This window comes from Urocampus carinirostris, chromosome 17, assembly GCF_059441175.1.
Source record: "Urocampus carinirostris isolate Australia breed hairy pipefish chromosome 17, RoL_Ucar_1.0, whole genome shotgun sequence".
Classification (NCBI taxonomy): domain Eukaryota; kingdom Metazoa; phylum Chordata; class Actinopteri; order Syngnathiformes; family Syngnathidae; genus Urocampus; species Urocampus carinirostris.
The window spans coordinates 26379370-26396618 of NC_142365.1; the positions used below are offsets into that span (position 1 = coordinate 26379370).

The following is a 17249-nucleotide window of genomic DNA, read 5'->3' on the forward strand; positions in this document are numbered from 1 at the left end:
CCACCCTGAGGATTTATGGCATTTTCAAAACTCTCTTTTCCTTACTAAAGGACGGGATAGGCTTAATATGAAAAACGCTAGATAAAAAATGAAAAGAAAACAATATATGAACGTGAAATATGCCAAAGCCTTGAAATGTTTCAGTCCATTTAATCCGTTCATGTACGGAAACAGTGTCTGTACGATGTCACCAATCACTCAAATGCATCGTTCCAAATATCATTCGGAAGGTTAAAGTCTTGGGATTCAAGAAATGCCAAACATTTCTTAGTTTCCATTTTATTTTTTGCTGGCAACTGTGTGGACAGCAAAGTAAGAATTTTATTGTGCAGGGAAACGGGGTTCTTTACTGTGCATATGACAATAAACACTTTGAATTGAAGTTTGTTTAAAAATAGACTCATCACAGAAACATCAAGCTCGTTCTAAAACAAGATACCGGGAAAATATAAAGCCGCATAGCTCACCTAAGTTCTCTTGCAGCCATCACGTTCAATAATGATACGTAACCATGGTCTTCTTACAAACGTGAGTGTAGTAAATCCAGGAGAGTAAAATATTTACAAATACAGAATAGTAAAAAATGTTTTCTCTATGCCGTAGTGCAACCCAACGTGTGATTCACATTCATCTTTTTCGGCCAATTGCAGGCTTTGTTTTGCCCCTTTAGCCTATGCGAGCCTGTAAATGATAAAAAGGATCCGCCCCCTTTACCTCCGAATAACTTTCATGAAACGGCAAATCAAGTCAAACGAGTTCGCCGCGGTATCCTCTATCTCGGTATCGTTTTTTTTTTCGTTGCAAACGAAGCTAGCGGTTTGATTCTACTGTGCGCATGCGTCTGCCGCCTGGGGATTTCCCATCATGCATCATTCTGATGACATGTGAACAAAGCGAACAAAGCGAAAGCAGAGCAGTAAGCCTACACTACGACCGAGTTTTGAATTTTCTTTGGATACAATCATCGAGTCGCAATGGCCGAACCTGAATTAAAACGCCGTAAGTCATTCTGATCTGAAAACAACAGGCGGGGTTGATTGAGTAAATTTGAAATACATGTAGTCTTAAAAAACATCGGATTTCATGTGGTAGTTGTGTAGTGAAAGGAAGTCCGTCTCTTTTTAGAGAACTGGCTTTTTCGGCTCAACTCATGAAAGAGAGCCGGCTCTCAAACGGCTCACTTGCTTTGATGCATTATATTACGAATTATGTTGTGTAAAGAAGTTCAGAAAAAAAGGAAGTATAAAAGGAGAAAATGAAAAAAGACAGGTTTGTGGTTATCCCTTTAATCAGTATATTACCAACAATAATTTAATGCAGAAAACGGATTTATATTGTAATTTAATGCATTATTTTACTTAATTATATTTGCATGTATTTTTCCTTTTACAGTGAACGTCCAAGCTACTTAATTTTTGAACGTTTTTTATAATAAACCTCATTCATGTCGAGCAACTCAGTGATACACAACAAAATGTTAATTAACAATATATATGATACAACCAAACACATGTACAATACAACATGTTAAACTACATAAATAAACACTTTTGGAAAAAAAATATGGTTTGAGATTATTTTGTATTTTGTAAGGGAAAATACGACATTTTGTAAGGGCATGGGGCCGTGGAGCTTGACAGGTGTGTAAGTGTGAAGGGATGGATTTAATATGGGCGATAAGCTTTTGTTTTGAAACTTGTACCGGAAAAATCGTAGAGGAGAAATGAGTCAATTTCCGGTTATGTCCCGGAAATTACTTAAAAGTGCTTTAAATCGTACAATTTAATGACTAAATCGTTTATAATGTATTTTTAAAACTAGTTTGACGTGTAACTACCGGAGATGAGTGTGACGTTGGACGTACGACTAAAGAGGTCCAACAAAGTTTATCATGAGGGTGTAAGTATGTCGAACGTCAAGCGATGCTAACTAGTCCAGCTACCCTGTTTTGACAGAAGAGTCCCTGTCCTCATCTTATGACTTCGTTATGACAATTTATCCTTACATAAACGAAAAAAAATCCGTGTCTCACTCTCTGTATTGTTGTCAATCTGTGATATACAGGCTTACATTGTGCCCATCAAATGAAACTAAATCTTCCCCAATTTAAAATATTAAATGGACAGTGTGCATTATTTTACCAACAAATGTATCTGTATTGTGAAGTGCAACCAAAAAAGTGTAACAAAAGCTCAAGTAAGAAAACATTGTGACCAAACACCACAATTAAAAAAAAAAAAAAAGTTGATGGGAAAAATCCTAAGATTATCGTGGTAGCACCCCTCTAACTATCTTGACTGTCAAGTTGACACCCCTCACACTATTATATTCAAGTAATAGAAAGATAATAACCGATAATTAAAATAAAAATTGCATCACCATTGTTCAAAGGAAAACTCTAATTAGAAACACATTATTTCAATCACAAATCATTTATTTAATCAACATATTGATGAATATAAAATAAATATAAACATTTGCAATTTTAATTTCATTTCAGATTCAACATAATGCCAAAAGAAATCTATTCGATTATATCGACATATCACACAGTTTATTTATCTTTCTTCCTGCCCCTTCTTTCGCAACAAGAGGATGGAAAACGATATTTCTTTTCAGCTGAATTGGTCCGTTTAGTAATTATCTTTAGGACCGAATGACCGTAATTCATCTGGTATTTTCTTCAGAGGTAGGAATGTTATTTGTCACCAATCAGGAGTCTGTTGCCGGCATTATCATCCTGGTCTGCAAGGAGGCGATGCAGCATCACGGCATTTTGCTGAGTATGGAGGGCTTAGTCAACTTGCAGCTGAGTTCCAAGAGTGTGGGTGTCTTCGAAGCTTTCTACAACTCGGTCAAGGTAACACAGATTGGTTTATTGACGGCTTAGGTTCAACTACAAAGTTCATATCCACCTGAATTTCATTTTATCGCTTGGTTTTTAACAACCTTTCATACAAAAATATAATAAACTCCCACCCCAAACAAACTCAAAACAGAAAGAAAAAAAGAACACTTCAACATCATGTGTGGAAAAATAAAAAGCAATACACTTAATTGTGTGCCGCATTGTTTGAGGTGTCGTAAAAAAGTTGAAATTTAAATATTGTTTATATTAAATATGTGTTAACAATGTCCATATGAGTTCAAATAGCATTTATGCCTTTTTTTGTACTGCCTTCATCTGTTTTTTTAATCTTACCTTTAGCGATGCTGTTCATTACACGCAACATATCAGAAAGCAGGAATGGGGGAAGAGGTGAAGCGGGTTGGAGAGTAATTTTATGCTCACCCCCGCATTTTTTGTTAATGTAATGGGAAAATGCTAAATGTAAGAAAAGGTATGTTTCAAATGCAGTTCAAACCCCCAAATAGATAAAAAAAAAAGAAGAGTTAATTTGAGCGCATCAAAGAAATGCACCTACTTGCACAAGCATCATGAATGAGCTGACTAAGGTTGTGATCATGTTAGGGTCGGACCACATTAGGTAGGAGTGGTGGGAGGTAGAAAGGCGTACTAGAGAGTGACTGCGTGCTTTTCCCCGTTTTTTTTTGTTTCTATTAGTGTAAGACTGCGGCTGCATCGGGTCAGGTGCAATCGACATTTCGTTCTGTGTACATTGTTACACAGAATGACAATACAAGGAAATTATTATTATTATTATTATTATAAAAATGGTGAAAGTAAGATGAGACTTTCTTCAAGTACAGACCAAATACTCAAAACGCCCGAAACCCAAGAAGTAAATATTAAAAAAAGAAGTGTTTATTCAAGCACATCTAAGAAATCCACATACCTACACGCGTGTGATGAATAAGCTGAAAGAGGATGCAATGATGACACAAGCCTGGAGATGGCGGCTGTGGGTAAAAAAGTTCCAAATTCCGTCTAGGTCCTTTAACTAGTAGTGTGGTGCGACGCACTACCAATTAAGAAGCATTATTGATCCAGAGTGGGATCAAAAGTTAGCAAAGTAATGCAATCTTTCATTAGTTATGTCCAACTATCCATGTGTTCAAATTTAAATACAAAAAAGCATTACTGGCGAAATACAGGGATGAAGAAAATGGGATATGAGGGGGATTGGAAATACTGCATTTCAAACTATGGTTAACTTGTTGTTATTGTTGCTATTATTATATTAGAACCGTTATTATAAGTATTATGTTTATTTTTATTGTTAGTATCACTGGTGCCGCAGTGACATTATGCGCATTATGACGTTGAGGGATGGTATTGCGAAGATTAGTGTATAAAATATGTGATTATTGTAACTATTATAATTATGGATATCTGACCCATGTAATAAGTATATCCATGAGATTTTGTTGTATTGGACACAAGAGGAGCTATCTATAAAATGTATTTAATAGGGAAGATAAAGGGGTAGGAAAAATAAGCATCTGCTTCTGACTACCCCTTTTCGAACATGTTATGTGACATTATTCTGTTGTTGACTCATTGTTTTTGTCCTGTTTTTATTTTTATGTTCGAAATAAAAGTTTTCAAAGTTTAGTTACATTCAACCCTTTTAATATTCCCAGCATTTTTTACAAGCAGCGTCCATCATCAAGAGTTTTCCAAACATTTATTTCTGGGTTACCTGGGAGCTGTCAGTGTCTCAAAGTTGTCCGAACTCACGTCATTAGTCCAGCCTTTAGTGTTTCGAAAGCAGATGTGTCCAAGTGGTCCAGGTATCACAGTGTGTCCATCTTCAAACAAGTCACTCAATGCCCTGATACATTTTCTGAACCACTGACACCAGTAAAATGTGTACTCCAGTTATTACTTTAGGGTTACACCATATTGGTGCATATTTTTTTAATGCGCAGGGATACTTTGCAGGTTTTGTGCACATCTTACCAGACCATTTTTGAGTGATCTAAAATGGCATTGATCATTCCATTCCCTTTGCTGTTGGAGTATTGTTAAAGACATTATATTGGTTTGAAAGGGTAAGTAATAACAACCCAATCTAGTTTAGCATTGTTTCCATCCCAATTTTCTGCAAGTTTAGACATTTAGATAAAATGCTGTGTTCATGTCATTTTTGTTTTTTGTGAGGGCTCTGAAGATAGGGCGTCTTTGTCAGAACGAAAAAAAGACCAAGCCTTGCACGTTCAGAAATTCCATCCATCCATCCATCCATCCATCCATCCATCCATCCATCCATCCATCCATCCATTATCTGCACTGCTTATCCTCAGTGGGGTCGCGGGGGTGCTGGAGCCCATCCCAGCTATCTTCGGGCAGTGGGCAGGGGACACCCTGAACTGGTTGCCAGCCAGTCGCAGGGCACACATAGACAGACAAATCACTTGCTCATTCACACCTAGGGACAATTTGGACCAGCCAATTAACTTGACATGCATGTTTTTGGAATGTGGGAAGAAACTGGAGTGCCCGGAGGAAACCCACACACGGGGAGAACATGCAAACCACACACAGGAAGGTTCGACCTCATGACCTCAGAACTGTGCCGCACATGCGCTACCCACTGCCCTATCGTGCTGCTCCGTTCAGAACATTTCTTTTGAAATCACAAATCTGTTTTGTTGTCAATTTACATTTTCATTGACATTATTTGACATCCCCTTTTCAGCCCATTTCGTTGATCAGCAACAGTATTGAGGTGGCCAAGGCTGGAAAGATCCCAGGAGGCAAGACGGAGATCCCCTTTGAGTTTCCCCTCAACGCTAAAGGGAATAAAACTTTGTACGAAACCTATCATGGTGTTTTTGTCAATATCCAGGTGAGCACATGACCAAACAATATGCACCATACTTCCATCTGTCTTCCAAAATATTTAATACTTAATGTTCTTTCGTTTAACAAAATAATAACAAAGCACAACCATTGTTTATTTTATGCAGTACACTCTCCGCTGTGACTTGAAGCGCTCCCTCCTGGCCAAAGACCTCAGCAGGAACTGCGAGTTCATCGTGCACTCTCCGGTAGGGACGACAAACTAGACAACAAAATACTCTGCTGCCTTGAGATAAGAATTTAGGTAATTCTGCTTGTACTTTAAACTGGTCATCATATCTCATTATTTAGCCACAGACTGCTAACGTGGGCATCGCCCCGGTCAACTTCACCATCACCCCAGACACCCTGCAGAACATTCGAGAGGTGGCACAAATGACTGTATTTTAAGCTCTGTTACCATCACAGTCTACCTCACTCATCTTTGTTCTTAGCGGAGTTTGTTGCCAAAGTTTCTCATCCGAGGCCACCTGGACAACACCACCTGTGTGGTAAGCCGTCCGCTGACCGGAGAGGTGATCGTGGAGAGCTCCAGCGTTCCCATCAAGAGTATCGAGCTGCAGCTGGTTCGAGTGGAGACCTGCGGTGAGTCTCCTCTCCATCTTTCTTTGGTCAACAAAGGACATTTGATAAACAATTCCATGTAATAAAAGGGCACTCAATATATTTTCCATAAAATATATAAAGCTCTCAGTTGTTCAGTGTTCCCAATAATTCGTACCTAATGCATTGGTATAAGAATCGTTTTTTTTGTCATTGATATCAACGTAGTGACCACTGTTTATGGCTAGACATGGCACTCCAGGATAAACATGTGATCAAAGACTTATGCAATCCAAACATGGCCCGCCATATATTTTTGTTTCCCGCAAGAGTTTGCTGAGAGAAGCACAAGAGAAAAATAGCCTCATTGCACCAAACATTGACTTGGAGTTTTAAATATGTCCATTGGATTTAGCTAAAGCTCCCATTATAGCTGCATTTGATGACTACCATTAAACAACCAGGGGACTTTGAGGAAACACACCCCAATGTTATTTTACCTAAATAAAATTCATGGAGACACTGTTTTAGGCAATACGAAAAATACAAAAATTTTCAAAGAAAGCACCTAGGTGTCCTTGCATGATTGAAATCAAGCTAAGAGTGAAGTTCCTATATTCAAGTAAACATTTTCATTACAAAATAAAACCAGAAAGACTTCTAAATCTTTAAATCATTTAAGTTCATGTTTGTGTGCTATTTTTGTCACTTTTCAGTCTGCATGAGTTTCCCCAGGTTAAATAAACTGTAGGGGAAATGATTTCAATTCCTGTTTTTTTTTGTTTTCCAACAGATGCACAGTTGATAAACACTACAAGAGATTAAATCTTAGTGAAGGAAAAAAACCTTAATAATCAATTTAAAATCATATCTAAGGGCCCCAGCCCTCCAGCTAAGGCACACATTTTATGCCATTAATTTACCAGTGAAAATATTTTTTCTGCCATGTGGCCACCAAGCTAAAATGAGATTGACACCCCTGGGGTAGTGCTTGGTTGTGTTTCAGAACAATGGTGCAATAAGAAACACTGAAATAACATTTAAAAGCAATACATTTCCGAAAAAAGTCAAAATATCGTATGCATATCCAAGATATATATATATATATATGTATATATATATATATATATATATATATATATATATATATTTTCAGTCTTGTGCAGTTCTTTAGGGTGGTGAAGGGAAGAAACTGTTTCTGAGTCTAGTGGTCCTTGTTTTAAGGGATTTGAAGCGTCTGTCAGAGAGCAGCAATTCAAAAGGCGATGGTGAGAGGAACCCTGTAGTATTGTAAGCCAGCAATGTCTTTCAAACTGGGCGGAAAGCAGCCAATTATTTTCTGGGCTGTGTTGATGACTCTGTAAGGATTTTCTTTCTGCAGCCCTGCTGGTAGTATACCACACCATGATTCCTCATTAATATTTCTTAGTAAATCACAATTTCTATGCGCAATATGATGTACAATAGAATATAGTTTAAGAAGTACGGTGGATTAATAATTAATCGGGATCAAATTAAAATATGCTTGGATTGCTTTTCTCATATTTTGATATTTTCCTACTAGAACGGGCAAAAGATAAGTCCGCGGCAGTCCCCATTTGTAGGCAGTGTGACGAGTTTGTAGTCCACAAAAACTTACATAATGACGAAAACTGAAAAGGCATTAAAATAAACAAAAACAAACAACTTATTTCAATTACATAATATTTTCCTGTTACTATCATGAATTTTGTCTTTCACAGTAAATTGCTCTGTTGACAGCTTTTATTCTTATTTGACAATTTTTTGCCTTTCTCACTTAATTGTTTTCCAGTGAGATTGACACTCCATAATTACTTTAAAATTGTGTTATAAGAATTTATATATATATAATATATATATATATATATATATGTATATAGTTCAGTAACAAAAATCTACTTTTGAACATTTGTTAATAAGAAAAATCTACCAACCTACTGATCTATCGCTCTATCCCCAGAGTAGGAGGTAGCTAGTCAAGAAGACTCACATTCATTCCACTTCGCTCTTCCTTACCTGACACCGAACATTAAGCCTACAGTACAAGGAGTGAGTTGCTGTGCCATGCAACTCTTCATCATCAGAGACCCAATGAAGAAATAGGAAAAATAACATTTGAAAATGAGCAAAATTCTTATTTGCAACAAAACAACATTTTATTCTGAAATACTGTTTGGCAGACGCTAATCAAGGACTAACAGACCCAGACACATCTTGTTCCCCAGAGCAGCCACCGCCCTTAAAAAACTGTGAAAAATATTATCTTGCCTTTGTATCAAAAATGAATTCATATATTTATCTTGTTACTTTTGCACAAAGTTGCTGCTGGTCGTTCCACTATTGTCTTGATGCACTTACAACTAAGGCCGTTCTCCATCTATCTAACATATTTATCCTAGAGTGCCACGTCTAATCTTGTTGTGAACACTATGTACACTATGTTGTAATCACTGACGACAAAGACAAATCATTTTTCTAACTGAACTTTTTAGAGTCAAACATTTGTTTTATAAATATCAAGGTTCGTATGAGTGCTTGAAGTCTTTAAAATGCTTAAATTTTAATGTTGTGTTTTCAAGGATTGAAAAGTGCTTGAATTTTGGGTGAAGTTCTTGAACATGCTTGAAATTTTTGCATTTTTTCTAAACAAGTCTGCTTAAAAATGAGGCAGACATTGCTCTCTGCTGGCTTTACTTTGCCATTGCATTTTTTCTTCCTTAGTGATTTACGGCAGTTGGCATTAATTTGTATGGCATTGTCCTATAAAGCGTCATCACCCCCCTTCAGGGCGCGCCCAAGAAGACATATGCATGCTATACCTAAACAGAGCACTATGAAATGCATATTAGTGCAAAGATTACGTATGAAATATTGACATTTTTTGTGTTCTATGCAAAAAATGAAGATAGTGTTTCCTAGTGGTAAATTGTAATGGGAAGAACTTCCTGCAACTGAAAATATAAGCTATATTTATTACCGTCATTATTATCCAACACTTATTTGGGGAGAGATTTGTCTCAAAAGTGTTTAAAAACAGATTGTTCAGATTCACAAATATATTTGCGATCAAAATCTAAAAATATTTCTTGGTACATGAACATGCAAGATTAGAAATTGCATACGGAAATTCTAAATCTATTTGTGGCTCTGCAAAAAACACGGTTCACACCGGATAACTTCATTCAATGGTACTGGTGAGAAATTGACTTGGAAATTCTTTAAAAGTGTTTGAATGTGGCCATGAAAAAGGTGTATGAACCCTGAAATATACGTCATCCTGAACAGGCTGCGCTGAAGGCTACGCCCGAGACGCCACTGAGATCCAGAACATACAGATAGCAGAAGGCGATGTTTGCCATGGCCTGCCCATTCCCATCTACATGGTGTTCCCCAGGCTCTTCACCTGTCCTACCCTAGAGACCACCAATTTCAAAATTGGTTAGTAGTTATGTTACTACCTGATCATGTTGAGCGTTAGTGGGCAGATGCTGGTACTCAAGGGGCTGCATCTGATTATTAAGAAGCACCATTAGTGGCTTGATATGTCAAACTTCCATTTTTCACTTAAAAAGGCCACTCGTGCACATACACAATGTGGATTTCCACACATTACCAGTTGTTTAACAGCATGTTGAGATGTTCTTTTCCCATCAACATGTTTTTACAGGAACATATGTATCAAGCTTTTAATCGAAAAGTACTTATTTACAGATATACAAGTTTAAAAAAACATTGGGGTAAAGAAGGTCTTGCCTCTTGGCTCAAAGTTGGACATCAGTGGCTTTTTCTTTATCGTTCTCTCCTGCACCTTTATCTCACGTTTGTACTCAGTTTACAACACAGTTCAGTTTTCTGGTGCTTAGACTTGTCTCTGTTTGCCATAACCACGTGATGAATGAGACAAGTTCACCTCATCTGTAAATAAAAGTAAAATAAAAATAAAAAACAAATGTGAATACATATTTTTGACATGTAATTGGTGGGCTGCAATTTGTACAACCTTTGGTCTCCAGAATCGGCTCAGATATTGAAACAATTGTTCAAGAGTAAGCTAAGTAGTCCACTGAGTACATTTGGAAAAGAATAATGGTGTGTCTGGTAAGATTCAATATGATCATGCACTAAACGCTTCTCTCTCTTTTCTCAGAATTTGAAGTCAACGTAGTCATCGTGCTCCACGACGACCACCTGATCACCGAGAACTTTCCTTTGAAGCTCTGCCGAGTTTGAGTTGTGAGAAATTGTGTATTGTTGATTAAAACAGTCAAACATTCACAGTCTCTGTCAAAATCATAGGAAGTACATATTTTGTCCATTTCAGGTGGCAAGGAAGTGTTGAGATCATTTAGAACATGTTCTATTTACATGTTAGGGACAAGCAACTCTTTTCAAACTGATTGTTGTTCGAGTTCTGAATGTAGCTGAGGCACATTTGGTTTACAACTGTAAGGATGGATGCTCATAGGTCAACGACATGGATAGCAGCACATCGCATATACGGGGCGCTTTGCATCTCTGTGCACTCTGAGCTGGTCGGAGAGATGCTTCATGACAACGTCATCAAAATGAGTCTTGTCCACCATGACGGCTTCCACCAGTCTATCGGGTGTGCCAAACTCAGCCATGAGGTTTTTCACCACGGGCTTAATCACATCCTCCACGTTGGCCAGCGTCTCGATGTCGCCAGCGTGGGCTGGGTTGATCTCCTCCATGGTTCTGGACGACAGTTGCCGCACCACCACCATCAATGCGTCTGGCTTGAGGGACTTCTTGGCCTTCTTGGGTAGGCTGTGGCCCAATTGTGTGGCCAGTGTGAAGGCCAACACCTCGCCCAAGTCTTTCATCGAGATTGGATCCACGTCGGAGGCCCTCGTGCGGCTTTGGGTAAGCGTCGAAGAGAAATTTTGGCTGTTGTCTCGGGAGAACTCATTTGAAATGCTTTCGTCAGATATGTCTTTGTCCATATCTTCATCGCCTGTGTTGAGCGCAGTGACGACTAGCTGGTTGATCTCACCCACTGCGCCGGACACTTCGTCGGCGTAGGTGTCAGGGTCCTCAGTCTCCAGCCAGAGGAGCAGTTGCTGCAGGAACCTCCACGCCGCATCCTCTGTCATGGCATACAGGACCTCGGGCGAGAACTTTTGCCCAGTTTCCAGGTTCTTCTTCCCCCGCTTTCCCCACAGCACCGAGTCCATGAAAGGCGTGTTGGAGCGACTAGAGGGTACCTCGTATACTTCGTTCTGACAGGCCATGGTATACTCGTACAGGCGAGAGGTAAGGTCTTTAGAAAAGCCTCGCAGGTTATCATCCATGTAGCGTTGGATTTTGGCAGCGCGGATCTCCGGTTCCAGCCTGCTGAGGTCTTCAAACAACCTTTCCACCATTTCTTGAATGGCCTCGAACTCAAATGTGGGATACTCTGATGGCCTGACGTGTAAGGTGCTGGACCTGAAGGTGCCTTTGGAGTCCCCTCTCTGGGTCTTTGGCTGATCTGGTTTGAGGCACACCAAACACCCTTCTTGGTTTTTAAATGTACACTTGAGTCCTCCCAACATGCGACCAAACTGACAGCGGGCAAACTTGGAAAAACGGAACTTGCGCTGATTCATGTTGGCGCTTGGACTGTTTTTTTCCTGCGAGTTAAAGAAATTCTTGACCTTGTTAGAGATGAGTTTCAGGTTAAGGTTAAAGCGAGTCAGTCTTTCCACGCTGGCCTTTGAACCGCCGACAGGTTCCTGGATAATGCTTTCAGTTATGTCACGCGCAGCCTTCTTGGCGCTCCGCCTGACCCTCACGTCGGAATCGATACTTCCTATATCTGGGTTGTCCGGGTCAGAGTCAGAGCTGTCGCTCAATTTCTCCACATCAATCTTGTCTTTTGATTTTCCAGCCTTAAGGGGACGGGACCATTTTAGGAGGATGCTGCTCACTGCGTTGGTCATTTCCCCAGCTTTCATGCCTGAGCGACCACACAGCACCACGCAGGGCGTGCGAGCCCGAGCGAAAACCTGGCGCAGATACTCTACGGCTTTCCGGAAGATGGAGGCCAAGTTGCCCACGCTTGACATTGTGCCACGGACAAAGAGAGTGGGGTCACTGGGCCACTCTGCCGTGTTCTGGGCCACAGACAAAGCTGTCGTTACCCGGTTCTTGACTTCTGATTCCACCAGCGTGGTGAGCTCCCCTGCTCCATCGTACTTCTGCGGCGGGAGGTCCAGGGCGGCCGCAAACGTCTCTGTGATGCAACCGCTCAGTTTAGGGCTGCAGCCGTCAATGGCCCGAAACATCTGTAGGAGTTGGAGGGAGATTTTTAAATAAGACATTTTGAAGATATTGAGCCAACCCAAGTTTAAATTTCTTGCGTGTTGGCACACCTGTCGCTGTCGGCAGGCATAGGGGGTTACATAGAATGGCAAAAATTCCCAATTATAAATGTAAAAAAATAACAGTAGAAATTTTTTTTATTTGCTATTTACTTTATTTTGTATAGCTACAAAGCACAGTGCAAAACGTTCAGTCAAAATTAAATACAAAAGAGCCCTACGTTTTTTTTCAATCTGCCAACAGAACAAGAAAAAGTATATTGGGAAGAATTGATAACAATTTGTTAAAATTATTTTAGACAATATAATTTTTCATCCCCCATTTTTTAACTGTACCAGGGATGGACAGTTCATTTTACAACTTGGTGACACAATTGGTGTTGGGGTCTGATGTATTTTGAACAAGCCTACTGGACAAAGACAATTTCAAAACCAGCTCTGTGTTCTGATGAGACCAAAATTACATTTTTGGGCTCCCATCTCCTATTTCTTTGAAATTAACTAAACCACGTGCAATGAATACAATTCCACTTCATTCATGGAGTTTAATCCCAGAACTGATTTCACCTAAAAACGCGGTGCAAGTACTTTTTTAACCAATTCTTACCTGGGACTGAGGATCGTATTCACGCATCTGGTCGGTGATGGCCGGCAGCAGATGCCTCACCACGTCGGAAGAGATTCTCTGGATCACATCACTGACGGTATCTGCGATGATTGCCTTGGTCTCGGAGTCGGGGGTACCGGCTACCAGCAGAGCCCACTGGGCAGCGGAGATCTGCTCAAAGCTGGTTCTCACCAGCTCCAAGATAACTTCCTTGGGGAAAATTTCGGCCTCCATCTTGAGGTGGCTTGTGTATGATTTCAAGAACTTCCAGGCGTCATCGATAGAGACAACGCCTGATGACGGATGACTCAGAAATCTGTTTTATTGTGATTTTAAATGTCCACTTTTGATGTGACTGACAGTCCAACGCAGATACTAAATAGAGGGGGACAGAATGTCAGCGTACAGGACCGTCTCAGAAAAGTAGGACTTTGTTATAAAGTTCTCCATTTTCTGTATTGGAATAAAAAAAGTCATAATTTGAGATTCATTACAAATAAACTGAAATACTGCAAGCCTTTTATTATTTTAATTCTGCTATTTATGGGATACAGTCTACTACATTTTTAAAATATTTTCTTATTTTGTGATGGAATCTTTGAGTTTCCCCCATAATCCATTTCAGTTTGGCTCTAGGGTCGGATCCAGACGTTCTGGTCTCAGGCAGGCTGGAACAGTGATAGAGGGGGGATTTTGTAGAGGTTTATTGTTCTATATTCTTTATCCATTATCCGTTATCGGTCAAATCATAATACACTACAAAGCCAAGAGGCCGAGACACTTGCTCCCAGCCAAGAGGCTGAGTCAAGGTCCTACCCACAGGGCCAAGCAGCGATCAGTGCGAATGCACCGTTCCCGGAGGTACTGCAATACCGGGATGTCAAAAAGATTTTTGGATTAACATAGTTTTTCAGTATTTTGCTTTATCATTCCGCTTACTTTAGTAGCATACCCTACGTTTAATAATCATGGATGACAAGGGATTCTTTTTTTGGTAAACATTTTATCACACATTTATCAACAGTGGGTAAAAAAGTATTTTCATATTTAGCAATGAATGCATTAACTGGATTTCAACAGTTGAGTGAATGCAGTTTCATACCTGCACCAACTCAACATACTACACAAACGTGGAAAAAAATATAATAATTGTCTTAATTGTCGTGCTGATTTGAAATGAATAAAAAATAAATACAAAATACCTGTTTTCGCTGTAAATGGGCAATACATTTAGACTATATCAGATCAAACTATTAAGCTGGGCCCACTAAAACTTGAGAGTATATCCTTTGCTGCCCTCTAGCAGTCAGAGGTAGTACTTGCTTTTGGATTTATTTCAAAAATTACAACTTTATACAGAAACGACTTCTTTTTTTTTAAAATTCAGAAATGTATGTATGGCCATATGTTTGACATGAGTGCTGTTAGGCATACTCTGCTATATCAAAATAGGCTGTAAACCATATTCAGCATTTTTAAAATGAAACAATTATAAGCCATAATTTTTAATATTAGAATGGGCTCGTCATGATCAGCAATATAAAAGAATTATAGGGTTACAACTTACTAGTATAGTTTTTCATGATGTTCTAATAATTTGTAATTGCTCATGGTAAAACTCAAACATCCCATCTCAGAATATTAGAATATAATGAAAAAGTGTTGAGTGGGTTTCGTCTTGCCATTGGCGGGGACATAGCTGTAATGTTAAGTGATCACATACTATTGGTGGGTACAAAACAATGATTTCTCGATATTCGTGGGGACATGTCCCCTCCGTTCATGCTTAAACTACGCCCTTGTAAGCCATAACCACCAATATTAATATTGATAAATAATGAAATACTTGCAATATTTCAGTTTTTTTGTAATAAATCCAGGATGTATGATTTATTTGATTGCATAAGAGAAGATTAAGAACTTTATCACAATATTCTAATCATCTATTTATCAAGGTAATGTAATATTTCGAGATCAAATCGATTATGGTGAAATGTCATGCATCCCAACTAAAACTATTATTAGAATATTATAAAGAAAGTTACTTGTTGGATGTAAGCCTTAATCAGCTAAAACAACAGGCTTGCAATAGTTCAGTAGATGTGTAACAAGTCGACAATGTATGACATAATAACTTGCATTACAGAAGAATGCACGACTTTATCACATTAGTTACACATTTTCTGAGACATTACTGTATATTAAACTACCATTATAATATTATACTGCCATTATACTACCATAACAATGTACTATCATGACTCTTATTCAATTGACATCTTGAGGTATCTGCCACAGAACTTAATTCATATTTCTAAATTGTTTGCTCTTATAATTGGCGCATTTCAGAGGAAACCTATTTATTTACAAATTGGATCACTCATTTTTTCTATGAAAATAAATGACTAAACGTCTGCAGCTTTACATTCATGACTCTAGTGTAGATAACTCACCTGTGTAGTCAGTTAAAAATAAAGAAAAAAAGCATTTACGGGATTTTGACTTTTCAAACAGAATGACATATAATTAATCGGATATTTGTGTGCCTCTGACAGAGCTGAATGACAAGAGGAGCTGAAGTGGCGCACTCACATTCACAGTTTGACGTCACGGCAAATTACGGGTAACCACAGGCTGACGTCACACTCTCGCCGATGAGGTCATCTTTTGATCAAAGTTTTAAGGCTGACTCTGAACGTGTGCAGTTTTTGGGGTGGGGGGAGGTGTGTGAACATATGACGTCACTTCACGCAGTCTTAAGCGTTTGCCAAGATGGAAACTGTTTTTTGTTGTTAGCTCATACTCACTTACACGACCGCTTTTACGCCCTGGACTATCGCTTTCTTCCTTTTAAAAACGACCAACAATTTAAAAAGAATCTACCACATTTTCAAATTAAAACAACAACCAAAGATCTTGACTCGAGACTATTATTAAATCTAGTGAATTGTCTTTCGCGAACGAAGAGGCTCTCTGGCCGGCTCCCCAAAAATCAAGAGCCGGTTTCCTTCTAGACGTTTTTTTCTATTGTGGTAGGTAATTACAGCATACCTGTCAACCTGTACGTTTTTGCCGTACAAAGTACGTTTATTATGCATTTTAAGATGTGTAGGACGTACAAGAAAATCCGTAAAATCCGAAAAACGCAAATTTGTCAATTATGGGTGCAATCCGGTAAACACCGACTATCACGAAACGGCAAATCAATCAAGTCGAACGAGTTCGCCGCTATCTCTTTATCGTTTTTTTTCGTTGCAAACGAAGCGAGCGGTTTGATGCTACTGTGCGCATGCGTCTGCCGGCCTCGGATTTCATGTGGTAGTTATGTAGTGAAAAGAAGTCCGTCTCTTTCTAGAGAACCGGCTTTTTCAGCTCTACTCATTAAAGAGACATGGCTCTCAAACGGCTCACTTGGTTTGATGCTTTATATTACGAATTACTATGTTGTATAAAGTTAAGAAAAAAAGAAAGTATAAAAGGAGAAAATAAAAAAGAGGATTGTGGTTATCCCTTTAAAGAGTATATTACCAACAATAATTTATATATATATATATATACATATATACCGCAGCCATATCCTCTGAATCAATCCCCCAAAAAGAGCCAGAAATGACTCTAGCCACCTCCCCTTAGGGCCTAAGGGGAGGTGGCTAGAGTCATTTCTGGCTCTTTTTGGGGGATTGATTCACAGGAGGGGATTCCCAGCCCCCTTGCTCAACCCAACTGAGGTGTTGGGAGTCATTAGGTGACCAAACCCCCCAATTCCAACCCCTAATGCTGAACACCAAGCAGGGAGGCAACAGGTACTAATGTTTAAGTCTTAGGTACGACTCGGCCGAGGCTTGAACCACAACCTCCCAGTCTCGGGGCAGGCGCCATACCCCCAAGGCCATTGAGCTGGTTAACAATAATTTAATGCAGAAAATGAATTAATAATTTGAATGAGAAAATGTATTATTCTGCTTAATTATATTTGCATGTATTTGTT

The 17249-nt window shown here is 39.1% G+C and overlaps 2 protein-coding genes across 3 annotated transcripts; one reads left to right on the plus strand and one right to left on the minus strand.

Annotated features, from left to right (window-relative positions):
- The first annotated feature begins 1718 nt into the window (after positions 1-1718).
- vps26c (VPS26 endosomal protein sorting factor C) lies at positions 1719-10604 on the plus strand. The gene is made up of 8 exons (XM_088320930.1): positions 1719-1899; positions 2717-2860; positions 5604-5753; positions 5875-5955; positions 6059-6133; positions 6202-6352; positions 9617-9769; positions 10479-10604. The coding sequence occupies exons 1-8, from the start codon at positions 1843-1845 to the stop codon at positions 10559-10561; spliced, it is 894 nt and encodes a 297-aa protein (XP_088177056.1). The 5' UTR covers positions 1719-1842; the 3' UTR covers positions 10562-10604.
- On the minus strand, positions 9284-15841 carry LOC148349654 (uncharacterized). Of its 2 annotated transcripts, none has more exons than XM_088320928.1 (3): positions 15715-15841; positions 13262-13636; positions 9284-12618 (listed from the first exon to the last, which is right to left on the minus strand). In XM_088320928.1, exons 2-3 carry the CDS (start codon positions 13493-13495, stop codon positions 10798-10800), a joined length of 2055 nt encoding a protein of 684 aa, XP_088177054.1. In that variant the 5' UTR covers positions 13496-13636; positions 15715-15841; the 3' UTR covers positions 9284-10797. The 2 variants fall into 2 exon arrangements, with proteins under 2 accessions (XP_088177054.1, XP_088177055.1); XM_088320929.1 differs by having other exon boundaries at positions 13262-13714; positions 15715-15811.
- Positions 15842-17249: the final 1408 nt, after the last annotated feature.

Excerpts from the sequence above, each read along its gene's own strand:
- LOC148349654 (XM_088320928.1), bottom strand. The coding sequence starts at position 13,495 with ATGGAGGCCGAAATTTTCCCCAAGGAAGTTATCTTGGAGCTGGTGAGA. Across the intron at positions 12,619-13,261 it reads AATACGATCCTCAGTCCCAG|ATGTTTCGGGCCATTGACGG; the intron begins GTAAGAATTGGT and ends CAACTCCTACAG.
- vps26c (XM_088320930.1), top strand. The coding sequence starts at position 1,843 with ATGAGTGTGACGTTGGACGTACGACTAAAGAGGTCCAACAAAGTTTAT. Across the intron at positions 1,900-2,716 it reads ACAAAGTTTATCATGAGGGT|GAGTCTGTTGCCGGCATTAT; the intron begins GTAAGTATGTCG and ends GTCACCAATCAG. Across the intron at positions 9,770-10,478 it reads GACCACCAATTTCAAAATTG|AATTTGAAGTCAACGTAGTC; the intron begins GTTAGTAGTTAT and ends CTCTTTTCTCAG.